The sequence below is a fragment of the Gymnodraco acuticeps genome, unplaced genomic scaffold (assembly GCF_902827175.1).
Source record: "Gymnodraco acuticeps unplaced genomic scaffold, fGymAcu1.1, whole genome shotgun sequence".
NCBI classification, from domain to species: Eukaryota; Metazoa; Chordata; class Actinopteri; order Perciformes; family Bathydraconidae; genus Gymnodraco; species Gymnodraco acuticeps.
This window is the reverse complement of record NW_022990042.1, coordinates 4,128,648-4,156,591: the sequence shown is the minus strand read 5'-3', so window position 1 is coordinate 4,156,591 and position 27,944 is coordinate 4,128,648. Positions and strand designations below refer to the sequence as shown.

The following is a 27,944-nucleotide window of genomic DNA, read 5'->3' as shown; positions in this document are numbered from 1 at the left end:
TTATTGTTAGGAAAGGATTTATATATTTTTTTTAAAAGATATTTGCTTTAATTACATACACATCATTTATACAAAATCATCTATTAAAATTGAGAAGGCCAAAAATGGCTTCAAACCACAAGCTTGATTCCATAGTCAGAAACAAGAGGCACTTTGAGTGTAAACACATTATTAATTAAGCAGAGAGTAGTCCTGCAAATTTCACATATGAGCAGAAAGCTACTAAAGACTCAAAATGGATATGGTATGGTGGACAAGATCAAACAACAACGTAAGAGGATATTGAGGATTTTGTTTGTACTGAAGTATACTGTGAGTATGCTCTGATATTAAAGTAGCCGCTATCATTATGGATCGTCTCTCTAGATCAAACTCCTAATCAAAGTATTCCATGAGCTTATTGAATAGCAAAATGCAAGAGGAGAGAATTAGGGTTTCTAAGATAAAATGTGGCCATTGAAGTGCTGCTCCGAGAACACAAGGTTAATCAGGGAATCACAGCTTGGCCTTGCCTGGTGTAACCTGCAGGCTCTGCAGCTTCATAGCCATGCTCATGTTTCCAGTGATCTTAATTTTCCCTTTGAAGAAAGCCTGTGGACAGGGGTTGAAAGGGGAAAGATTAAAAAGAGTTTACCTGACCTTAAACTTTTACATTCAAAAATGTTTATTTTCTTAGAATAAGTGAGGTACTTAAAGAGGACATATGATGCTAATTTTCAGGTTCATATTTGTATATTGTGCCTCTACTGTGACATGTTTCCATGCTTTGATATTCAAAAAAGGGTCTTTATTTTCCTCGTACTGCAGCACCTCTTTTCACTCACTTTTTAAAGAAAGGGGTCTTAAAGAGACAGGTGCCAAAATAGAGTGATTACAGCTATATTCAGAAACACAGTGTGAGAAATATAATGTGTGTTTGGATTGTTAGAGATTGTAAACATGTGCAAGTAGAAACCCAAAATACAAGTATGTAACTGAAACGGAGCATAAAATGTCCCCTTTAAAAATTCCTATGACAAACTAAATGGAGATGATGTTCATACAGAGACCATTTCAATGGATTCATCTTGTAAACACAGGTGGTTATGTGGCATTTACACAGCTCTCAGTAAGTAACTAATTCATGTCTAAAGGCATGTGTTTGGCTTCCCAAAACAAAACAGCACCAGAATTTACACTTTTTCTGGTGAATTGACGTTTGCGTGTTTAGACTCGTATTCCCAGTGCGTTCCAACCATAGACTGTATATATAAAGGTTCCAACATATCATGTTTGGTTTTAATAGACTCTGGTGCTTTTTCTCTGTTTAGTTCTTCCCCTCTTTGGTGTATAAGCTGTATAACTATTGGTGCTTGATTAACGGCTGGAACGAGCTCCATCTCCAACTAGTCTGTGAGGTTGTTTATAGCGTTTGCATTTTTAAGATAATATTTGTTAACAATATGCGCATCACTATGTGAGTGCAGATAAATATGGTTTATCATGATCACATACCGTTTGTGGGTTCATCTTTCCTGTCATCAGATCCAGAAGATCCTCGTCACTCATGATTAAGGTGCAGTCTGCTGTCTTATCTAAAAGAAAAGCAAATTAATGTTTTATTTTTTAATGGCTTACTACTTGTCATAAAGCATAAAAACTACTTTAATTAATTGAAATAACAACACTAAATAATAATACATTTACTATAAACAAAAACAGCCAGAAAATACATGTTTAACTGTTAAGAAATATAAAGCAATATATAGCTCCAACACTACTTAAATGTATATAGTGTATGATGTATTTTTTTAAACCACAGAAACAAATGCATAATTTCTGTTCTGAGTTCACACAAGGAGAAAGGATTGTACGCCATAGGCTGAAAAGAAAAAAGAACAACCTTTGCAACATTGCACATGAAGAGAAATGTGATTCACCATTGTAACACTGCTCCAAATAGATAGCACTCAAGAGTACACTATGTCTCGATGAAACTTGTTGTTGTTGTGCAGCACACAAGTTCAATGCCATTTCATTATTACAACTGGCCCTGTTTTCTTCTTCCAGGACAAAATGTATGATTGCTAACATCAGCCTGTTGAAACATAAAACCACCTTTTTCCATCATCATCAACATAGGATGTACTTCTGCCTACGGTATGATGATCATCCATCAATATGCTTGATGTTAGGGAAATAATTGTCCTAGACTCCTAGATATGACGTACAGGACCAACCCTGACGTCTGTTTATCTTCTTTAAGGACATAGGCTGCTTCAGCCATAATGGTAAATGGTAAATGGACTGTACTTATATAGCGCTTTATCCAGTCTTTAAGACCCCTCAAAGCGCTTTACATACTACATGTCTTTCACCCATTCACACCCATTCATACAGAGCAGTGTATGTTACTCTAGGACCTAACATGCATACACATTCACACACCGTTGGCCATGCCATCGGGAGCAACTCAGGGTTAAGTATCTTGCCCAAGGATACATCGACATGTTGACTGCATGGGCTGGGATCGAACCCACAACCTTCTGGTTTGAAAGACGACCGCACTCCCTCGCAGCCACAGTCGCCCAATAATGTTATTGTTCTCATTCTGTGACCGGTCAACACTAGGTCACAGATGGTCTGTTGTTGTGGGTGCACTGGGACACTTCCTTCTTTGTTGTTTGTGGACTCCAAGGTATGACATATTCGAGGCCATAAGTGACGGACGCAAGTAACTCAGTGTGCCCAACTGTCTAAAGCTATCTTATCAAAATATGTTGATTACTCTCTGTGAAACCAGTTAAATGGGCTAACAAGAGAGAGGCACTCCAGAATTGACGTGGCAACCACCCGTGCAGTCTCACCGGGACTGCTGTGATTTGTGATGTGAATTCTCCGGCCGTAACTCCAAATAAATCATCAGTGTTTGACATCAAAGCTCCTGCTCCACCGTGTCTCCTTCCTGAGTCGGTGACTACCACTGCGTTGCTACACAGAAGTTTCCTCTACACTTGATACATCAAAATAGTTGTTGTGTGTTTAGGAAATTAGAGTCCTAATTAAAAAAAAATCTCTTGGACACAAAGTTCACATTACAGGATTTAAAAGTAACAATTTACTTATCTTCTGTCAAGGAATGATCACTCACCTGTTTCCAATGTTACTTAGCCAATAAAAAAGGAAAAACACTTCTAATTCCTACGGAAGACAATTAGGGCCACATGTGAATCTTTTTTATATGACCTGACCAAAAGTGATTTATTCTTTTTTAAATGTTTGAGATCAAAGTCAGTATTCTGAGAAAAAAGGCTGTTTTGAATGACTGACTTTAATCTCAGATAAAACAAAAAAGAAAAACTTTTGGTCAGATATCAAAAGAATTTCAGATGTGGCTCTAATCCTCTTCCGTACATTTATCTATGCAGCACATTACCTGAGCCCGCCTTATTTTTAGGCCAATGCAGTGGCTGTTAAAATGGTTTGTCTTAACAAAAGATAATGTACTTGCTATTCTTTGTATCTTCATGGTTTATTGCACTTATTGTATCGCTTTGGATAAACGCGTCAGCTAAATGAAGTGTAATTGAATGGGATGTAAGGACTGCAAAGGTATGGTAGTGTACTCTTAGGCTTTTCAGAGTTTTTTCTGACAGCTGCATGCTGTGACTTAACATGAGGGCTGAGAGACTGAACATAAGCCTACATTTTAAGTTAGCAGCTAAGTATACAAATCAACAATGACCTGAAACTCATTATAAGGCTCTGTTGAGTCGTGAGAGGCTGCAAATTGAGTTGATAATTCTCTGTAGGTTCCTCACTACAAGCGTCCCCGTTCACATTGTCACAATGTTCGAGTAGCAACACACACACTAATACAACCTCTCCTCTATCACGTTAACAAAATGGCAAGGACAGACACTTTCCATTGTAAAAGAAAACCGGGATGCACCCCACTGTTGTGTTTTTTGATTTATGTAGAATTGATGCCAATTAACGTGTCCAGAAAGCTTTTAACTAGTGCTGTCAATAAATAAACAAAAACAAATAAAATAAATACCTGTGTGGTGTTTAAATAAGGACATGCATGACAAACTGGTAAGAGAAATCAGAACACCATTTCTGAATTATTAGCAAAAGATCTGACAATGTTCTGACAATTAGCTAAAGCATCGACAAAGCCGCTGTCACAGAGAGCCGCTGTGGTCCCCTCTGTGTAATGTGCGATACACAGGGCGTATTCTCTGTCACTATCATATTGTGATCACCAACAAAAGAGTGCACTTGCCATCTGCCTCTCCTTTTTTTGCCATTTCACTCCCATGCAATTCATGGTAAACATCCGCGCTGGTATTGCCTGAGCAACTTTTTGGTCAAACTTTCCAGATGAATCACAAGCATTAACGCGTCCAAGTGTGTGTGGCAGTGTTCTTCATTTTTTGTAAATGGGGAGCCACAGCCGCCATAGTCTAGCTTCAACATTGCTAACCAACCAATATAAATGTGGTACTAGTATACCGTACGGCGTAGAGGCTCAACAAAACTGGGATTCATTTTCCACAGAGCTTGTCTTGTTCCTTTCCATTTCCTGAAAAATGAGTAAGATGGAAAGGGTTAGCTGACCTTTAAAAAACAACAACCTGAGAGTAACTCGGGGGCGGGGGGGGAGGGGGGGGGGGCAGCCTAATGGAAACAGTCAAGGGTTTTTTGATGATGAGTGTGTAGCGGCCACAAGCATCCTATGAAAAAGCAGAATACCTTTAGCATTTCGATGATATGTGTGAATTGAATTGTGCTTTTATAGATTGTGTGTGATGTAGATTGTTATGTAGTTTGATGTTTAACATCCATTGCAGCAGCTTCAAATCCAAAGAAGACATACAAAAAAAATTGTTGTGATTAAGGTTTTAAAATTTCAAACCATTTCTATTGCTCTACTGCAGAGTTTTACAGGAACATTATTTTGATAAAAATGCCAATAAGGCCAGCTTTTCTCAAACATCTGGCTGCAAGGAATAAGTGCTAAGCAAAGAATGTTTTAATGCGATACACAGATTCATGTTTGAGCTCTCTCAGAAATACAAAGCCACAATTTTCTCGGGAATACATTTTTTACCGACAAGAAGCTCACGCGTGTTCCTACTGCGGCTGAGAGCTACAGTAGGTGCTTGTAGATGGGCTGAGAGAGAAGTCCTACTGTGGGAGAAATGTCACGTTTTAACAGACATTTCCGACCGACCGCTGAGAGAATTGTAATCATGTATTAAAAGCTACATTCATAAAAATCCCAGAGCACTTTTGGTGACATCATACTGCGCAGAACACAACATCCATGAAGGCAAAAAGTGGGAGAATAGGCCCGCCGAGTAAATCCATTATTTCATGTATTCAATCTACAGGGTTGGGGGACGTACCTTCAAAATGTTTTCCATTACAATTACTAGTTACCTGTAAACAATTTAATTAGTAACTTCAGTCATTCTGCTAGTAATCCCCATTTTAGTCAAATGTACCAGTTATCTATTTTGTTAAGAGAATGTAATGGAATGATTGAGTTTACATTTGACAAACATAGCAACAAAAAAAAACATGATATGCAAAAAGTGCAAAAGAGCAAGAGCAGCACACACAAGCATTAACCACATGGCAGTACAATGTAGCAGCTACGACATATAAAGTGCAAGAGAAGATCAAAGAGCTACCTAAAGTGCAAGAGGAGATACCCCTGTGTTAAAGTGCATTTATCGGTGATTGCACGGATGTTTGTTTCTCAACCATTCTTTGAGTTAACCTTTAAAACTGTTCAGAGTGGGACAATCCCGTATCTCAGTTGGGAGGCTATTCCACAATGAGCTGCCTTTAACAGAGAGGACATTTTGTCCAAAAGTGGTCCGTCTGCGGTGGACTTCACAGTCTCATCTAGTTTCTGACCTAGTGCAGCGTCCAGTGTTTTTTTTGTGGATGAATTCCCCTAAGGGAGGGGGGGGGCCAGTCCATGTAAGCATTTATAAAAAAAACACATACTTTTAAAAGACTTTAAAATGGTCAAAACTCAAGAAATTGTGTTTTTCAAGGATGCTACAGTGGTGGTATGAATGTGTCTTTCTGTCAAACACCTTGATAACTCTCTTGTACAGCTGTTCTATGGGTTTCAGGTTTGTGGCACAAGCAAACGACCAGTTTGTAAAACAGTATTCAATGTGGGATAGAATCATACAGTGGAGGTATGACTTTGAAGCATTGAGAGTTAAGAAAGGTCTGATTTGTTTAAAATGTTTGCAAGTTGAATTTAACGGTATTGGATACTTTCTTGATATGTTTCTTAAAATTCAAGTTCGAGTCCAGTATGACTCCAAGATACTTGAACTGGGAGACTAGTTCTATTTCTACTCCGTTTAAAAACACGTTGGATCCTTCGATTTTGACTGGTCGTTTACTGAACATCATGCATACTGTTTTTTTTTTTACGTTTAACTGTAAGCAAATGTTGTTCAGCCAGTGTTGAACTTTGTCCAAAGCATTTGAGACAACATGAGATCATTTCAGTGTTCTTCCTGTGTACAAAGATGACCGCATCATCGGCATATTTTTGCACATTCAACTCAGGACATACATTAGACAAGTCATGTACAGTGAAAACAGTAACGGTCCAAGAATGGAACCTTGTGGAACCCCAACAGGGTTCACAAGGTAGGAGGATTTGACACCGTTGACCAAAACACACTGTCTTCTGTTTGATAAGTAAGACTTAAACCAATGTATAGAAACTGCAGAGAAATGTAAATGAGTAAGCTTTGTAAGGAGCACTTGGTGGTCAACAGTGTCAAAAGCCTTCCTGAGATCAAGGAAGACAGCACCTACATATGGGCTCGTGTCCAACATACATTTAATCCGATAATTTTTAGGTTGATAACATAATATTTCAATATTGTGAGTCAAGTCGTTGGTTTATTTTGTATGTGACCATATCATAAGCGGGATAATAATCATCCCGTACATAAAATCGCATTGCAATGAAAATACATCACACACATTCCTGGCAGATACACACCTGGATCATTGCTGACGGAACCTTTGCCATTCTTCACGTCCACAACCCAAGTCGCCTCTTTCCCATCGGGTCCATCCTTCACTTTGAACGCAAACACTCCACCAATCTTCTTGACAAGCTGCTCTCCTTCCTGCAGGGAGTCCACAAGGCTTTGTTTCAGTTCACAGATAATGTTTGGAGACATAGACATGAATCATTTAAATCACAGTCATATGAGTGTTGTTAAAACTATAACTCCCTTGCCTGTAATTACTTCTTCGTTTTTACCACAAGGCAATTCAATAATCGAAATGTAGATACGAGGCATAATATCACACATTGAATGCTCGTAATTCTGGCCTTGCACTAAAATGAAGTGAATAGCATTTAAATCAGAGGTAGGGATAACACTGGTATTGAAGATAACTGTTATATTCATGGTAATAATACACATGATAATACTATGTAAATAATCCAGTTTTTTATTTTTCCACTCTTAATCACCCTCTGTTATCCTGACAGCCCAATTCAAATACAGAGGCATGCATATTCCACATATTAAATCTTCCCTCCCGAGGCTTCCAGGCACATCAGCCGCCCTTGAACAAGCTTTACATTTGCCCACCTTTTCACACCTTTATTGTAAAGCAGCTCAATGCAGCAGCCACAGTCACATGTCGATTATAATAGACAATCAATGACAGGCTTATGCGGTTTTGAGAGCCTTAAACAGTGGCGGCGCTAGGGGGTGGCTACTTGGGCTCAAGCCCCGGATGTTTTCTGAAAAGCCCCGGATGTTTCACTTAAAAAATTTAAAAAAAATTTAAAAAAAGTTTGAAAACGTCTCTTGAGTAATGTGTAGTACCGGAGTCCACCAGAGAGGCAGCCGCTGCGGGACATTAGCCTTCGTACTGCGTAGCCTTCCCTGCCCTGAAGAAGAAGTGATCCTTCCTAGTGCCTGACGAGTTTTAAGCTAATAGCCTATAAAGTTATGGATATTAGAACGTTATTTTCATCGAAGCAGGCGCCACAAGCTGCAGCAGTATCAGCAGCTGACAACAATGTCATCACCAGCAGTGAAGAAATGGATGATGTTTCAGGTTTGTGAATCTAATGGTGATATCTGCGAGAGTGATGTAACGTTAATGTTATAGCTAGTAAACATGGAGTAACCACACTAAGTATACCCTTATATGTTAGTATGTATACAGAACATGACTACAAATTATCCTAAGATGTAACGTTAACCCTTCATACCTCAGTCTACTTTTAAGACACTCAAATAACATATTCCAATTTTTATTTTGTTTTCTCGCGTGGAATTATACCGGCTCTCGTTTCAGTACACATAACAATGGAACCATAGCAACGGAACTGACAGGCAACCCTCTGAATCCGATTGGCTGTGACTGCATCCACTCAGAGTGTCTGATTCAGAAACGTGACTCTTATGCTACGTTCACACCGGACGCGATGCGAATATTTATGGAGTCAGATTTGGGTCAATATTATAGCGCACAAAACAAGCTACTCACGAGCAGAAAATGTGCTTTTACACGCGCATGAAATGACCCTCGCGCGCAGATTAAACCCCCGCGAGACAGCCCTCTTGCTCGCTAGCGGGAGTGTAAGCCTCACTCGCTCGCGGAGTCTGTCTACGCGCGCGTGAAAAGTTTCTGATACTTTGGGGCGGAGCCACTGGACTTTGATTGACAGCTGCCAGGAAGCCCGGAGTTGCCAGGTTTGATAAATGCCTGAACTACCAAGAGCCGAGGAGTGACAGCTGCAAGATCAGTTGGATTGATTGGTAAAGTTGTCCGAGCAAGAGGGCTGTCTCTCTCGCTCCCCCTTCAATCGCCTCAATCGCGTGATTCGCGCGGCGTCCACCGCTTCATGCGCACCGTCGGAGCGAATTCGCGTCTGATCGTGTCTCTGCATTGACTTTACATGTAATCGCGCCGCCCCCAAACGTCGCATCGCGTCCGGTGTGAACGTAGCATTACACTTTTTACGTCACAAACAAAGATGGTGGATGAGAATAGATCTATAAAACGATAAGCAATGCGCCAGAATCAAGGTGAGACTATCCGCATCCTTTAAAACTCTACGCACATTAGTTTCACCGAAATAAGTAAACGACTGTATTTGAGTGAGTTAAGGCATTAGTTTGCTTCATTAAAGGGTGTTAATGAATACGTGTTCTCCAGTGCCTTTTGTCCGCTTTAAGGTATTATTAAGGTAGGGTTAATGTTGCTCTCAAAGTGCACCAGATTGATGCTTTTAACTTCAATATTTTAAAAAAAATCTTCCCGGGGGAGCATGCCCCCTAACCCCCCTAGAGGAGGCGACGACTCCCCTAAAGGATGTTCGGTCCACCCCACACTTGTAAAAAATAGCACCCCAACACAAATCCTAGGCTAAACCTCGGATCTCCTACAATCCTAAATCCGCCACTGGCCTTAAACTTCACGTTTTTAACTAGTAATATTCTAACACAGTAAGAGAGGCCTGGGTGTTCATCGAGAGAAAGTGTGCATCCATTTGTAACAGCTTGACTTGTGCACATAAAGTACTCGCCCACCTATACCTCATTCACACCAACGCAACTCCGGTTCAAGCTCCGTGTTAGAGCTTTTCAGGTTCAGAACCGGTTCTTCGGTTTAGCTCCGGCTCTTTTCACACCGCCCAGAGTCCGACTGGTAATGCGTCGTTGCGTCATCGTTTGCGTCATGGCGTAACCGTTTGCGTGCCTGCTTCATAAAGCCAAACCGCGCGGATGAAATCAGTAGCATTTATTTCTTATGGCTCTATCTGCAGCTTTTCCGGAGTCATTTCTGTGGTTTAGTTATATTCTTATAAAAAAGTGTACTTGTGTCAATAAAGGTTTTTTTAAAACACAACTGTTTCCGAGGTCGGTCTTATTTCTTAAGGTGGACTGAACCATGAGTGTGGAGTAACGTTGTATCTTTCATTTAAATGAACTGTAACCTTCACCCAGGTATGTAACAGCTGTAAAGTTTAATATATATAGTTTTATAGATTTGAAACACCGTTGGTGTGAATGAGGTATAGTGTGTTTTTTTAGCCTTGAACACAATATACAGCTCAGAGTCCTGCATCGGGTCGGGTACCCGCGGGTACCCGCGGGTACCCGACGGGTGACCCGCAAAAAAGGTGATTCGCGGGTGGTATTTTTTCAAACGCTTTTTTCCGGGTTCGGTTCTGGGTAAAACAAAGATGATGCGGGTCGGGTCGCGGGTATTGCATAATAAATATATTAAAATAATAATAATTTAGTTTAATGTTTAAATCCTCAGACCTCTCCCCCGCGGGACCACGCATAATCGTAACCTCTGCAGCGCATCAATCTGCTGCTGTGTAAATTCTCCACATTCGAAATGGCTGAGGTGAGGCTCTCTAGCAGAGAATACAGCATTTTCAATAACACTTCCTCAAGAGCGAAATCCAACGTCTGGGAGGCTTTTGGTGTCATCCTAGATGGAGAAAATAACCAACATCCCACGCTTTTTGAGACAAATATGCAACTGCGTGTGTTAATAATTGCACGTTTTCACTGCTCATATGCTATGCGGGTTCGGGTCGGGTTGCGGATCTTGTGCCGACGGGTCGGGTCGGGTTGCGGAACTAATTGGCAATATGTGCGGGTAACGGGGCAGGTTCGGTATTGTACGTCGCGGGTGCGAGGCGGGAGCGGGTCTTGAAAATCAGACCCGTGCAGGACTCTGATACAGCTACAGTTAAACTTTTTCTTGTAACATAAAACAGCAAGCAAAAAAATACCGATCACCTGCTGGCTCCCGATTAAGAATTGAGAGCAGCTGGGTGCAATTCCTCTTGGCCAATCGGGTGCTCAAAAAGGGGCTTAAGATGCGGCTTTCACACCAGCGCTTTTCCCTTTCTAGCTCCGAGCGGGTGCTTTTCTGGTTCAGCTCCGGTTTCCCTTTTCTGCTCCCGCTCTGTTCACACCGCCCAGAGCTGCCGCTGCTGCGTCATGACGTCACCGTTTACGTGCCTGCTTCATAAAATCCAAACCGCGCGGAAATCCCTCACATCGACAACAACAACGGCCGATTGTATTGAAGCGCTGTTCGCTTTGGTTATCCTCTTACGAAACGAAATGGAAGGCATCGGACGACTTTACAAGGGACGACTTTACTTGGAACTTTACAAACATCACATGCGAAATGCAAGACTTCTTTGTGGTCTTCAGCATCTACTTCAACCCGCCTCGACCTAAGAGAGACGTAAGTGACGCCGCCTCTTAGCTCCGAAGCTCTTGCCTCTAGACCAGGGGTTCTCAAAGTGCGGCCCGCGGGCCAATGGCGGTCCTGGGAAATGTTTCTGGCGGCCCGCGATAGTTAATGTGACACGCTGAAATGCATGCGTTATATTTGTAATCCTCCATGGTTCGTATCTAGTAATTTAGGTTAACTTAGTGTTTCGTTTGCATGCTTTTATTTTGAAGGCGAGATAACGTGTTTGACAGGAAGTTGACGGATAAAGTAGTGTCTTCTATGTCAGTGGTTCCCAAACCGCGGCACACTGGTGTGCCGTGAGGCAAGTCCGGCTGTGCCGTGGGATATTGTGACAACCATACGTTATTATTGCAATATACAACTACACAAAAATAATTACTTTTGAATTTACTATATCAGTACTTTGTAGGTTTATATGTACGTAATCTGCGCGACTTGCGCGTCCACATCTCCACGTGCAGTGCTGCATAAACATGGCTGAGTCAGCGATAACTTTCGAGGGGTGGAGGTATGCCCATTATTTTGAGTTCGTCCGAAGAATAGACAGGAATGTGACGGTGAGGTGCAAACTGTGTCCAGGCCAGAAGCTGTTATCCACTGCTGTAAACACCACGTCAAACCTCAACAAACACCTGCAAAGAACACATGCTAAGGTGAAGCTACCGCACACGCTATTTGTTGTTTGTTGATATCACGTAGTCTGTTCTTCTTCTCTGTCTTCCGGTTGTTGCCTGTTTTTGAATGACAAATACACACTACCGCCGCCTGCTGGTAAGGAAAGTTATTGCCACTCACGCATGCATGTACGTGCTCGGCGAGTAAAGTAACGAGTTACTTTATGTAGATATTAACGAAGTAGTGTAATATATTACTTTTTTTAAAGTAATATGTAATATATTACATTTTTTTAGTAACGACCCCATCTCTGGAGTTGGCGTTCTCTACTCTGATTTACATGAAGAACAACAGGAGGTCACGGCTCTCTGTTGAACAGGACTTGCGAGTGGCCCTCTCCTCAGTGCCACCAAGGATTAAAACATTCTGCGTGCCTCGACAGGCACATGTATCTCACTAATTTGTAAATCGACAAAATATTTACAATAGCACATGTTTCAATGCTGATTGCTGAAATGTTACATTTATAATTTGTAGTTCAGGACCATGGAAAATGCAGCTTCCTTACATTGACAGTTCTCTGTGCTGAATTTCTGCTGAGTTTCCTTTGCCTCATTTTTTATTTTGTGACCTGTCTGGTTTAAATGAGTGTGTTGCTGCTTTGATGAAGCCTAATTTGATAAAGTTTCAAATTAATTTCTGAAATATTTCATGAGTAATATAGTTGTCTTTGTCACATTTTATTTGGCATTAGTAAATAATTATGCACATTTACAGATATTTTACATGATATGAGTGATAACACGTGTTATAAGGGCTATTTTGCACAATAGGTGTGCCTTGAGATTTTTACTTCACCTTTGGTGTGCCTTGGGCACAAACAGTTTGGGAACCACTGTTCTATGTAACGGCAGAGAAAGAGAACAGCGGACTGTATGTTTTAAATGTTTAGCACCCCCCGAAGAGGCCACAAGCTCTTACGTAGGGGCTGGAGTTACAAATAAATTCTGATTCATCCGTAAAGTAAAGCCTACGACCATTATTCGGAGGGAAATGCTACACTGTCATTTTTGCTAGATCAAAAGTCGAAAGTTGTTTTGGATGAGTCACTAGTTGACTGGTAAGAAATTATATGAGAAGCCGCTGTGGTGCATCTGATTAAAATGCCAGAGAAGATGTATACTCCAAATGATGTTTATTGTAAATAGGAGGTGAATGCCAATATATGTACACAAAATGTATGTGTGTTTGTTTGTAGCCTATATATAGGTATGTAAAAAGGCGTGTGTGTGATTGTGGTTATTTGCGTGTGCGTGTATGCGTGTGTGGTTAAGTATATGAACGCACACAAAAGTCCGCACTGGAAGCATGTCCCAAAGGCGGCAAAGTGTTCACGTGAACAGCCCGTGGCCCAAACCATCAGTCCTTCGCAACAAAAGTTGTTGGAAGTTTTCGTTGTGTAAGCGAGATGGAGGAGCGAGGGCCGTCGCGTAAAAAACGTTGTGTCAGTGAGGAGAAAAGGAAGTTCCTGGAGAAATGGAGCAACGCTTACTTCGTTTTACCTCAGGGGTCGGATAAAGTGATATGCCTCATCTGCAAGCAGGTGAATGTAATGCTCAAGGAGTATATATCAAACGCCATTATGATACCAATCACATTAGACAGGAAATCCACAGCATATCACTCACTCCAGCACAATACTCTCTCTCTCTCTCTCTCTCTGTGTGTGTGTGTTTGCAAGGCACTTTTGAGACAAATTAATGTTTGATTAATCTTAATGTATACTGTATGTATAATTGGTTAGTACAATAAAGAAAGGATTTGTTTTGGAATTATTTTGTGTTCCGTTTTTTTCTTGGGCGGCCCTCAATCCAATATTGGGTACCTAAATTGGCCCTCACTCATCAAAACTTTGAGAACCCCTGCTCTAGACCGACAATTTTTTGGAGCTGGAAGTGAACCGGATTCCGGAGCTAAGAGGCGGCGCCTCTGCGGTGTGAACAGGAAAAACCGGTACTTTTCAGGCTCCAGCTCCGAGCCGGAGCTGAAAACGCGTTGGTGTGAAAGGGGCAGAGAGGAAGAGAATTGCACACCCAGGTCCTTCTGATACTTCCTGATGCAGAACTCATTTCAGCAGATACTCACAGCTGGAAACTCTTTATACTCTTTTGAAACGATATTCATAAATTGGGCAAAGATGTCAACTGTGTGGATTTGTGTTTATGTTGATGCCAATAGAGACATAGCTAAATTCATCCCTATGCACCTTAGGGGAAAACCATACATTCTTCTCTATTGACTTCAAATTAAGTGAAGGTGCCTCCTTGCAATTGTTGTCTGCTAGCAAACCACATGAAAAATGCCATACAGCTGCTTTGTGGTGGGATTCCCTTTCAACACGGTAAGAAAAAAATAGAACCACGTTTTTAAGCTTCCAAAGTCAAAAAAGAAATGGGCCATCAGATGATAGGAAAACAGTTGGATCCTGACACTCAATGGGAGCAGCAAGCATTTTCCCAAATGTCTAACTATGAAGGAGTCATCCTTGTATTTACTATTACTATGTTGAAATGCTAATGGTACAAAAATGTGTATGCTACATGGCCATGAAACTGCAGTCTGCGTCCATATTCCAGCCTTCAAGCACATTAACAGTTCAGTAGCTTACTGCATTAATTTAAAAACAGAAAGATATAAGACTTACAACTAACTTTGCTTTTCTTTGATGTGTCCATATATGTTAGCATTTGCCAATGGAAGGACACATTTGAAATCAAATAATTCCAAAGGATTAAACGCATCAGATGTTTGAATCAAGTTGTGAGGGGACTTTTTGTTAGTGACTTTACCTCCTGCAGACGTTTTTCCATCTCTTTGAAGACTGGGTAGGCTTTAAACCCTTCCTGACCGCCGACCAAGCTGGTGGGAACTGCAGCTACTTGGGAACTGGGGGGCAGAAAAAAGCAGCTAGATACGAAGTACACGCTGAAAAAAGTGCTTCAGCTATCTGTAATTTCACCATGACTCAGACATGTGTACACATATGATTTGAAATGTTATGTGGCAGACTAAGGAACAGAGTACAAAGCAATGCACTTAATGTACAGTACAAGGCCAATCCATGTATGGTTGTTGTTGGCCTTCCTACCATTCAAAGTGCTTTTAAAGTACATGTTAATGTTTCCCCATTCATATATTGGTACACACACAGACACTGATGGCAGAGGCTCATCGAGTTGTAATGTAAATGCTCACACACTCACACACCGATGGCACAGCCTTGGGAAACGTTGTATTGGGGCTTTATTAAAATAAATGTCTGATTTTACATCTAATTGCTTGGTTTCTTCCAATAGATCAATCTCCTAAATGTGCGTGAATAGATCACCATGTTATTTAGATTGAGTTCCCTCAAGCAGCATGTTGGAGATAGCCACAGAAAGGCTAGATAAAAACATAAAGCTACGGTTTTAAAACAAGCTGCCTAAAAAACAGCGAAACCACACTTTCTTAAACAACAAATTCAGGATTGTTCAAGGACTGTACAAACCAATACGTCAAGTTTGAGACGATGGATCAGGGTTAATTCACAGTAACAACACTGATACATTTTAATTTTCTTTAAAATTGTAATTTACTTCAAAAAAATAACTGATGAACCTGCATTTCTAGCACAAATATAACATTTCAAGCACTCTTAATGAACCATGTTTATAAATGCCAAGGCCTAAATTACAAACTTAAGAATTTTATAAATAAATTAGATGGATGTACCTAATATTTGTATGAACAGATCAACAATTCATGTGTAAATGTGTCATCTGCAAGTGTACAACACTTTCCACAGATATTAAAACGGAACTGTACATTTACAAAAAAATTCCATAATGCAGCATTTTTTATTGTTCCTACCACAACTATCGAAGAGGCATTTGTGTCGTAAAGGCATCAGTGTTCACTAAAATGTCACTGGTTTAAGCTAAATCTACCTATATCACTGAAAACATCTGATGGCTTCATAGACTGCTGAGGACGTTTTTTCTGCATTTCAAAGTAAGAGCCTGCAGTCTAGTTGTTGCTTTTTTTTATAACCAGCAGCAAGAAAATGTGTTATTTTCCAATGTAAATGACACAGTGAGTGTGTGTTTATTGGTTCCATGTATATTACCTACCTGAACTTAATACAAATAGTTGGTAACTACTTCCTCACCTGGCCGCCTGAGGGAATCCCAACTTGTAGAGAGCAACAACCACAGCTCCTCCTAAGCCAATGTTGTGCTGCAGGGCCACTTTGGCCCCGGGGACCTGCCTCTTGTCAGCCTCCCCTCGGAGCTGCCAGCACAGCTCGGCACACTGAGCCAGACCTGAGAGAGCACAGGGAGGGGAGGGATGGAAAGGAAAGACGGTGACGTGACTTTAAGAGGGGAATGTGGCGTTATTTTGGCCTGATGAAGCTGCAAATGGCTGAAAATGTATATATAATAACAATAACGTTGTATTCAATAAAGTGAGAAAACAAGTGGACCTGTCTTTTGAGTTTCTGAATGCTCCAATGTGTACACCTCCTTGTTGCTAACTTTGTCTAACTGCTGACAGACGTCATGCATCAGATCTATTGGGCTGAAACCAGCTGCCCTTTGCGTCTGGACACCATGTCCATGAGAGTAGTGTGAGTGACAAAACAGTGAATTTGCGGACTGTACAACCAGAACAATGAGCTGAAAATGTTAAAAAGCTCAAAAAGGGCCTTTGCAGGGTCAGGTTATAATTATTTATGGTTTCTACATTACACAGTCATTTGATCTAGTGTTAACCAACAAATATTATGTACCTGCAAGTGACAACAAACTCTTTGGACGAAAAGACTGTGAGAGGTATAAAACATAATTTTCCATTCTGCTTACAATAAGAGGAGGAAAGGTTGAATTGTATTGCTTTTTCTGTCTTGTTTTTAGAAACATCTACATTTGGGCCACAAAAAAGGACTCCGGCCAACCAGATAAGCTTAATTAAATACCACTTAAGCAATAAATATTTCAAATATTTATTTTAACTCATGTGAAGGAGTTTAAGTTCTCGAGTGCAGTCACTTTACCGCATCATTGTGACAAAGAGAGCTGAGCCAGAAGACAAAGCTCTCAATCTACCGGTCCATCTTGTTTCCGACCTTCACTAACGGTCATGAAAGATGGATCATGACCGAAAAACCCAGATCGCGAATCCAAGCGGCCCAAATGGGTTTTCTCCGGGGAACGGATAGCATCTTTCTTGGGGACAAGTTGAGAAGTTGGATGGATGGATTGATTTCAGGGTGCATGTTTTACCATATGCTGTCCCTACGTGTTGGATGAACAAAAAGCAAATACTTGGTTGCCAATTTCTCAAAAAATGGTAGCCAATGGAAACCTGGCAACGGTTATTGTCAAGGCCTGACTGCTATGAGACTCACGAGACTCAAGACTCACACATGTGGAGTCACAGTCAATATCTTTGTTTGGGAGTGATCCTTGAAGAAACCCCACCAAAACAGACACTGTATTGTTACAATAGGGTAATATGTCTTGGCATTCTGCAAGTCATAAACACAATAGCTTCATCAAGAGGGGTGACAAATTGACTCCTAATCTGACAACTCCATAATCTCGACAGGGCCAGCTACTGCGCTAGCGTTAAAGCTAAGTATTTCATCCCATCTGCTTAATGAGCTTTTGCATTTCTCTATTATCCCAATAGGCTAAAGAACTTAAGGGTAAGGACCTCATCATGGTGCCTTTTTCGCAAACTGAGCCACTCTCCTAATCTTTTCCACAAGGACTTGTTTGTGAGGAAAAAAACAAGGCTAGGGCTTTTTATGAAAACACAGCCTCTGGAAAACACTTGAGACATTTTATTCATACATAAGGAACATTCAGAAATGGTCCTTCAGTAAACTCTGAAATAATGCACTTGATCATCACAGTCCTTTAACCTTCTGAAGTTTAAAGGGCTTGGTTTGTCCGTCATATTCATCAAGCTGCCCTTTAATGCCCATGGATGTTGTGTTAACGTGTACAATTCCCATTGTCTTGAGGGGGCTCATCTTACTTCCTGCATGTGAATTGACTTGAATATCTCAGCTGACGGTGAACCGGGGGACAGAGATCGCAGCAAAGATTAGGAGCAACACAGAGGATCAGGCGGAGCTTATCGCTGACTCGGGCTCTCGCACTCTGAGCGTGACCCAGGGGAATTGATAATGACATGGGTGGGCACAGTTACTACAGTATATTGTTCAAGTGCTATTGAGGGTTTTCCCTTTCCTGTAGGGTGTTTTTTGTGTATGTTAATGGTCTGCAAAAGCTGAAAAAAGTTACCTACAGAGGAAGTTTCTCTCCCACACACCCCTCCCTCCGCCTGAAACGCCTCGAATGCACTCCTTTGTTTACTTCTTGAGCATAATGAGATGACTGTGTTACACTTGCGCATCTATTGGCCAACGCTCCAGCACTTTGTACGTAAAAGGCTAAGGGGCTGGACTCTAATGCCGCGTTTCCACTGCAGCGTGTAGCTCGCTTTAAGCGTGCCGAGCCGAGCGGGGCCCGTTTCTGGTTGCGCTTCCACTTGGCCTAGTTTTGGCCCGAGGCTACTTTTTCACCTTTTTTCTGGCCCGACTAAATCGTGGTTCTAGGGCCAGGAACAACCAGGCTGAGTCGGGCTGAGTATGCTAAACTAGAGAGAATCGCTGGCAAGGGGGCTACAACTACAACAAGATGAACATATTTGACCGTGATTTAATTGTAATACACGTTTCAAAATGATGCCGAAGTAACAACATACTGATACCGGTTAGTAAAAACCATGAATTAATGCTTTGACATGTCTGCAGACAGACGGCAGGCGAAAAACCCTTTAAAAATGCGTGTTTTCTAAATGTAGCTTGGCTAAGCTAACGTTATATATGCTCCGACCGTCCACACTCACAACAACGGCCTATACAGACATAAATAAACCAGCGACTATATTCGCCATGACACAGGCAGTCTGTGGTTTGTACTTGTTTAACTTTTGTCAAGTTTCTGAACAGATATGAAGAGCTGTGAGCTCCGAGTGCTAAGAGCTAACGGCTGTGTTGTTTTTCTGGGGCGCTCATTGAAGATTACGTCACGGCTCCGCCTACACTGCGTTACTAGTAACTACCCCAGTTCCTAAACTGTAATGGAAGCGCAGCATTAAAGTGAGCCGGGCCTAACCAAACCGAGCGAGGCCGAGCAAGGCCTGCAGTGGAAACGCGCCATAAGCGGTTGACCAATCACAACAGAGCCGGCCAGCTAACCAATCAGAGCAGACTGGGCTCTGGTTTCAGACAGAGGGTGAAAAGAGGTGCTGCAGCACAGGCAGTGTGAGACAAATAAAGAAATGTTTTTAACGTGTGTGTGTCAATACAACTTTTTTCTTAAATGACATATATATACATGTAATACTCTTATTACAGGTTAGTCCTGCTTTCCATTTTATTTTATTTTTTAAAAAGGGCAAAAGTATTCGCTTCAAAATAAACTTTAAAGAACCAAAAATAAAAACACTTGTTTTGCATAACTGCCACATTTCTGATCCTATATATTAATCTCCTGAAATATGAGTACATTAATTAATTAAAAGTTTCCATCACAGCTTGTCAAGGCGGATCTTTTATGTTTTACTTTTTATACAGCTGCTAGATATTTTAATTGATATACGTCAATATTTAATAGTTGGTTAATATGTTGTTTAAGCTCATAAGATAGATCTATAAAGTAACTGAAGCTGTCAAATATATAAAACAGCAACACATTGAAAAACTCAATGATTTCAAAAGTGTTCATCACTACAGCACAGTATGTACATTCCACAACTGGAACTGAATGACTGTGTACAATACAAAGAACTGTGTTAAGAGTAGAATTAGAAGTGTGGGGAGGAAGATGGAGGCTTGTTGAGCACAGGGTCTCGTCCCTCAAGAGTTTCACTGAGGCTTTTATAATCCTGGTTGCCGTCAGCAGCTCTTTTTTCAAAGCTACCTCTTTATAACCGCACAGTTCTGCCGCTTTAAATTATTATCATTATCATATTTTATTCTTAAGAGTTTGTAGGCTACTTTTTTCTATATTGCTATTTCTGTTTAACATATGTTTCATTTATTTTTTATTTCATAATTATTGTTTTAACAGATTTTAAAATAAAATATGTATTTCTCTACAGCTTATTCCCTATAATCGAGATTGCTTTTTTATTTTTATTTGAATAATGTTTTTATTAAAATAGCTCCTACTATAGGTAGGTATATATTTGTTACTTTTTTTTAAAACAGCTTTTATATATTTGTAACTTGTTTATATATGAACCACATAAAACAAAGCGAATTCCTTGTGTGTGAACCTTCTTGGCAATAAACCTGATTCTGACCATTACTATGTGACACATGCCACCTAGTGGCCACCAGGGAAGTGTGCACTCTACAAAAACACAATAGATGTATGACTTTACTCTCCTCTACATACCACTCTGATGCTCCAAACAAGTTAAGAATTAGCTGGAAAAATTGTAGGGCCTCGTCTGATATTTTCACTTCCTATCAGACTTGATTATGTATCATTTGCAGTATCCGACGAGAATATTTCATAAAGAGTCGTGGCTGTGTGTACCTGTGGCGCCTAGAGGATGTCCTTTAGAGATGAGCCCACCGCTGGGGTTGACCACAAACTTGCCTCCATAAGTGTTGTCCCCTCTGTCAATCAGCTCCCCGGCTTTACCTGCAAAGATCATGAAGAAACAATGAGATGATACAGGAAATCTAGAGTACATTGGATTGTTCTCCCCTACAATTTGATAATATTGTATTCAAGCAGTGAGAGAGGCTGCCAGTCTGTGGTCTCACCCTCTGGACACAGCCCCAGAGCCTCATATGTGATGAGCTCATTGGCTGAGAAGCAGTCGTGCAGCTCCACCACATCCACGTCACTGGGCTTCAGACCGGCAGCTTCATAACACTTATCAGCAGCCATCCGAGACATGTCATACCCCACCTGATCAGAACCCAGAGAGAGGTATGTTTAGGAACTCATTTTAGGAGACTAATTAATCGTATTGTAGTCGATAAATCACAGATAATTGATACTGTGAGGAGGGTTTACAGTACAGCTGAGAATTACAAGACGAGGGTTACATCCAACCAATCCTGGGAGTGGATAAAGCCTCACTGTGTACATGTTCCTCACACAATGCTCTGTTTGCTCTATTGGGTTCTATTCTGCGTGAACATATTGGTGCCTGTCAATAAAATATGATGTATTTATTATTCAACTTAAAAACAACCTATAAAAAGGCAAATAAATATGACCTCATCAAAGAATGTAGATTAAAATGTAATGAAAAGTAATGAATTTCAAATAAAAGAAATCCCGTCGACAGACTCTTGCCTAACACAAAATGTGTGTTAAAAACATAATAATACCCGTGCCTACGCTGGAACTCTTACCACAAATATTTTTTGGATCAGACCTAAACTTTTATTTTTGATAAAATAAAAACGGATTAAAAACTGTTTGTAACAAACGGCCATTGACATTTTAAATCCGCTAAATACCAGCTGAGGGAAACTGATGTGCGAGCACGACATGTGAAAGGTGAGGTTGTTGTTGCTGTAGTGCAGGGGTGTCAAACTCAAGGCCCGTGGGCCAAAACCGGCCCGCAACCTCATTTTATGTGGCCCGCAAGAGCTTGCAAAGAATATTATATATAATACAATTGGTGTAATTGTTGAATATTTGCTTTCAATTATTTGCCCTAGACTTCTGCTTTCAGACGTAGTTATTTATGAAGTTATTACCAGAACTGATAATAATCCAATGAAGAGCCAATCATATAATATAATACATTATTTAATATATATTATATATGTATATTGATATAGTCTTAAAGTTACAACCGGCCCTTTGAGTGCAACCATAATTCTAATGTGGCCCGCGATGAAATTGAGTTTGACACTCCTGCTGTAGTGTATCATGTCATTTGTATTAGTGAAGAGTGATTCTTGGCTGTAACATACAGAGATGGTCTTTCTCATGACATCATTCAGACACTTTGTTTACATCGTCGTCATTTCTCACCATCTTAATGCAGCTGTTTTCTTCAAACGTGGAGGCGAGGTCAGTCACCATCTCCTGGGCAACGATCTCCACCGCCTGCTTCTCCAGATGGTGTTTCCTGACGAAGTCCTCGCTGGCCAGAACTGCTGCTCCAGCTCCATCTGATGTAGGGCTGGAGAGCAGGACGGGAAACAGTTATCATCAGTAACTCTGAACTTTGATTCAATCAAATAAATGACTACTTTGCTGACATAGTTACACTAAGCATTGGTGAATGCTAACTACAAAATTACTCAAGTACTATACTTAAGTACAATTTGGAGGCACTTGTACTTCACTTTTCAATTCCTGTGACTTTATACTTCTAATCCATAACAATTGGATGGCAAATATTGTACTGTTTAATCCACTAAATGTATTATACGGCTTCAGTTATTTTGAAACAAATATATTAATCGATCCCTCAAGGAAATTCACAATCTAGGCTGTAATTTATATATATATATAGTGTTATATAGTTAGTTGTTCTTTACCAGCCGCAACAATAAAGTGAAAAACCTATTAATGCATCAATAAATATAATAAAATAATCTATATTTTTCTCAAATTGTCTGGTGCGGAATGAGAACTTTCACATTTTTAACTTTAAATACATGTTGATGAAACTTTTATACTTGTACTTAACATTTTGAAAGCAGGATTTGTTCTTGTAACAGAGTATTATATAACTTGGTATTACTATTTTCACTAAAGTAAAAGAAATGAATACTTTGTACTCCACTGCAATTGAGGCAGGGTTATCATTGATGTTCTAAAGATGGCTCTACATGTAAAGGAGGTTCTTACCAACACTGCAGCAGAGTGAGGAAGTCAAACACCTTCCTGGAGTTAAGCACCTGCTCCAAACTGTACTCTTCCTGGAACTGGGAATACCTGCAAGCATGTAGACACACATATTCACACATACACATAAAAAAAGGATACATTAAAACAATTATTAAGGTTTTTTGGGATGCACAGGAACATCTGTAAGTAAAGCGAAATGTGCCGATGACAGTAGCCAATCTGTTTTGCTGGGTCATGTGACTTAGTACTGTAGAGGTACTTTTACATTTGAATTTGAAGTCAGTTTGTTTTGTTGCATCTGCTTACACTTTGTATTTACTCATTTTATTTATAAAACTGTTCAAACAGCTATACCTTCCTTCTATAGCGTACTCATAGTTATTCTGTCCATATTATACTATCTTTATTTCTACCGGCTCTATAGTGTATTTCATTTCTACACTACTGTTAATAGTGTGTATACCAATAAAGGCTGTTCATACTGTATACACTTATAAATACTTATATTCTTACTATGTTATACTAGACATCACTCTACTGCTTATTTCGCACTTCTGGTGAGATGCTTAAATTGTTATGTTTCGATGTTATACATTTCCCCGGGATTAATAAAGGATTTCTGATTTTGATGCTATTTGTATTTAGTTTTTCTCACTGTGCAAGCTGAATATAATCTAAAATAATCTAATGAAATATGTATTTGTATCATAAAGAAAACGCAGGTTTAATACATAATGAGGGACAACGAGAAAGTCCCCACTGACTGTTGGTACATAACATTTTTCTCATTGAGTAGGTCATTGTAAAAAAAAGTTATTTCCAGTTGGTGTCATGAAGTTCTGAGAGGCGGTTTATATTTTTTACAAGTAATAATTATTTGTTTTCCTGGCAAAAAATACACATTTAAAATGTGGCTAAATTGTTATTTTAAATATCGATATCGGCTGAAAAACTTGGTGCATCCCTATGTCTTTTTAAATCTCAGTCTTACGGGTTGTTGGTGGAGTGCTTGTGGTTTTTCCAGGCGATTTTGGCAAAGTGTTCCGGTTTTGTGCCTGGAAGAGATTCAAACACAAATGTTAACTCTATATGATAAAGGACAATCACAACCATAATGCAACATGCAACAATCCAACACTTTTACTTGTAACACCCTGTCAGCTCCCTCTTTATCCAACACACACGTAGCATGTACCGTATTTCTCCATGTGCTCTCTGCCAGCGTTTCCGAACATCTGCGGTGCTCCTGGAGCGGCCACCATCCCGTAGCGGTTGATCATCACCTCCATGTGCTTGTCCATGGGATTGGTCCTGTCCATAAACTAGAAAAAAGGAACATTTTCCACGCCGTAAAAAAAAACATCTTAAAAGGGGGAAATGAGGGTTTATTAAGGCTAGTTTCTATTTAGACTCAAACAACGGGGGGAACCAAAATCTTGAGCTACCTGAAACACAATTGTGTCAATAAACCATACACCATAAACATCTGGCTGTACTGGCATGTGACAGAAAATAAATTGATTTATCGACCAACTGTTCAGCCATTTTGTTTTAGATATTTGCTCTAAAAAAAGCTTTGACTTTTTATTAAATCTACCCCTTCTTCTCCATTGTAGTTGTAATGAAATCATTCGTAAGAAGCAGTTAATGGAACCTCATAAAAGAAGGTAGAAGTTCATTCATCTTTATGTCTGGGATGCAGCTACACTAAACTGTTGTGTCTGCTGTGATCTGCTTTTGAATGTTTATCATTATCCCTCTCAGGACAAGTGTAACCCACACTGATATTCCGTCATTTTAGCAAGTCAGACCATCAACACACACATTTAGTTTCATACCTTAGATGACAAAGAGCCCTTTTCCATCTTCTCAAACCCGAGGGCCAGAGCACAGTCAGCAAGACCTGCAACAGGAGATGAGAAGTGCTTAAAGAGAGGATTTTACAGCTTCACTTAAATAATAGATGACGGAATTAAAGAGGCCCTATTATGCTCATTTTCAGGTTAATATTGGTACTTAGTGCCTCTACTGTGACATGTCTCCATGCTTTAATGTTCAAAAAGGACTTTATTGTTCTCATACTGCCTGTGCTGCAGTACCTCTTTTCACCCTCTGTCTGAAACCAGAGCCCAGTCTGCTATGATTTGTTAGCTGGCCGGCTCTGTTGTGATTGGTCAACCACTTAGAGATGACCCGCCCCTTAGCCTTTCACGTACAATGTGTTTGAGCGCCTGCCAATAGAAGCGCAAGTGTTACAATGTTATGTCACTATGTTACCGAAGTAAAGTTAAGTCCAATAGAGGTGTTTCAGGCAGGGGGGGAGTTTGTTTTGGATTTTAGCCTTTGCACACCATTTACATGCACAAAAACCTATAATACACTACAGGAAAGGGAAAACCTCAAAAAGCATAATAGGGCCTCTTTAATGTATTGTCTCTCATTTTTATTTATTTTTTGTGAAAATGTGTTATTATTAGAAACCACTCAACCCCACCCTGAGCTCTTACAGCCATAGCATTTGGGAGGTTTTTCCCTTTTTAGACTCACCCCCCCGGACGAGCTGGCGGGCCATGTAGAGGGCGGTGGAGCCGGTGGAGCAGTTGTTGTTCACGTTGATGATGGGGATCCCGGTGAGGCCCAGGCTGTGGTAAATGGCCCTCTGCCCACAGGTGGAGTCCCCTGAGGGAATGAAGGAGGCAAGACGTGTAATTAGACCATGACAAACCCATTGTTTTTCTTCCAGGACCAGAAACACCTTCTCTTGTGGTTAAAGATTAAAACGTTCATTTGTCATATTCACATTGGCTACAGTGTATTTTGGCAACAGAAATCTTAAGACCCAGGCTCCTCCAAACGATACTACATACAATAAACTGAAGAAATAAAAGCCAATAAAAAATTGTGCAAGAACAAATACAAACAAAATGTAAGAAATTAAATTAAAATATAGTAAACATTTAAATTAAATATCATAATATTTGTTTTTAACCAGGGTTGAACGACGTGCAGATCTTTTTTTACCATAGACGTATCCTACACAGGCCTGTTCAATGGCAGAATATGGGACTCCTGCATCTGCTAGAGCCTTTTGACCTGGAACAGGATGTGGACATACAGTTATAAAAACACTTTGTCCCATGTTAAGCAACAAGATATATTTCACAGATATCCAGAAATGTTATCTTTCGATCGACTGAACAAAGTCCATATTCTGAAGATTAGCACCTGCTTCTTTAGCCATGTCCGGGTAATCATAGTCGCCACGGGCTCCAGGCTTGTCAAACTGCAGCAAAACACAGAAAAGTATGACAAACGGTAAATGTTAATCAATATTAGCAATCACATATTTTCCTGTTCTCCATTAAAGAAAATCATTCTTCTTCATTGGTAAACATTTAACTGTATTGTCAGCTAACCATTAGATCAGACTAAACCTCACACAGTCAATGGGATTAAGCTTTACTTTTAAGACCATTATGATTTGCTTTTCAAGATTAAACAATACGTCGATTGACAGAAAAAGAAAAAAAAACGATTTTGTTTTGATTATTCATCTTTTGAGTTCATTATTCGTCCTATTTAGAAATGTTTCAAAATATGATCTTGTTCCAACATCTTCACTGCTACTTGTCATATCACTTTGAAATCAAGGACAACAATTATTTGCAATTCAATTTCATCTTATAATACTTTGTTTGTAAAGATGTATTTGTGCATATATTTTAAATTATAATCAATATAAAGAAATAATACTACTATACAAATATTTATCTCATCAAGCAGTTGTAAACAAATAAGATCAATATTGTTTGTATTCACTTTAGAGAGACAGGGGCATCAGATGTGTATGTAATGACAGCATTTTACCACTTAAAGCATCACTTTGAAAATTCTTCATTAAAAACGTTTCATAACACACAAGTTGTGTCATTGTGATACACATAATAACTATAACTAAGATAATCCAATCATTTCAAATAGTTGCGTTACGTACAAATATATTTTTAAAAAATCCCCAATCATAATGTCTAAACACCGTAATGTGTTATTTATGTCATTTTCTTTTGTAAATTACTGCCACTAATTTTATCCATTGTTGTGAACAATTTTTCTTCATTTTGATTATTTTACTAATCTAGTTTTTAGTCTACTAGTTTTTTGTTTGTAATTTAAATGTTTGTAAGATGTCAACTATTAACTGTATTTGCACCTTTCAATTGTATTGACTGAACATAAGTGCCTTAAAGGTTTGTAAAGGACTTAAATGATTAATAAAGTTTATAAAAAATAAATATAATAAAATAATTGAGTAGGTTTTGATGCCTTTATTTTTTACCTTTAATTAATACAATTGTAAGTGCATTACTTTTAATTGTAACAGAGTATTTGTACACTGTAGTATTGCTAATTTTACTGAATCTGAGTACTTCTCCCATCTCTGCTTTGAGCAGCTAAAGCTCTGGGGGAGCAGCTCCTCACGTTAGCAGCAGCAATGACCCTTAGCACAGTTTGTCAACTCTGTTGGCCATGAAACTATGGACTCACAGTCTAGGCATAAGATACAGAGTTTATTATAGGTTGAAGCTAACATAGCTAGCTGCTTTGTACTTTGTTAACACTTATAAACAGTTCATTACACTATGGCCTGCTGGGTAATTTTAACAAAACAGGCGTTTAATGCACAGAAAACTGTTGTCAGCCCACAATGCTAGCCTCAAGTCTTCACTAGGGTCCTACATGTTGTCTGTATGGTGTTGTCTTGCAAAATAGGACACCATAAATGTTAAATAATATTACCTTCGTCATGCCCACACCGATGACAAACACCCTGTTATTGCCTCGTTGTGCCATAGTTGCTTTATTTCGACAGCTGGTCCACACAGAGAGACAGACAGGTCTGTGGGCAGCACACAACATTAGCACTGACAGGATACAACTGATTCAACTGTAGAGCAAAGATCCTCTGCACGCAAGACGATGCGTCACTCGGTAGGAATATTTAGCTTGACTAAATACAAAAATATGTTTACATTTCCACAAACTGATGCAGGATGAGATTACTTGAGATATACATGATTTACCTAACAGTCCTTA

General features: G+C 39.8%; 1 protein-coding gene across 1 annotated transcript; it reads right to left on the bottom strand.

Annotated features, from left to right (window-relative positions):
* On the bottom strand, window positions 1-27,785 carry scp2a (sterol carrier protein 2a). Its single transcript, XM_034215503.1, has 16 exons — window positions 27,648-27,785; window positions 26,076-26,133; window positions 25,872-25,943; window positions 25,398-25,529; window positions 24,689-24,753; window positions 24,046-24,172; window positions 23,842-23,905; window positions 22,851-22,937; window positions 22,026-22,176; window positions 20,795-20,942; window positions 20,562-20,669; window positions 16,112-16,265; window positions 14,751-14,847; window positions 7,031-7,160; window positions 1,495-1,574; window positions 1-591 (listed from the first exon to the last, which is right to left on the bottom strand). Exons 1-16 carry the CDS (start codon window positions 27,765-27,767, stop codon window positions 496-498), a joined length of 1,689 nt encoding a protein of 562 aa, XP_034071394.1. The 5' UTR covers window positions 27,768-27,785; the 3' UTR covers window positions 1-495.
* Window positions 27,786-27,944: the final 159 nt, after the last annotated feature.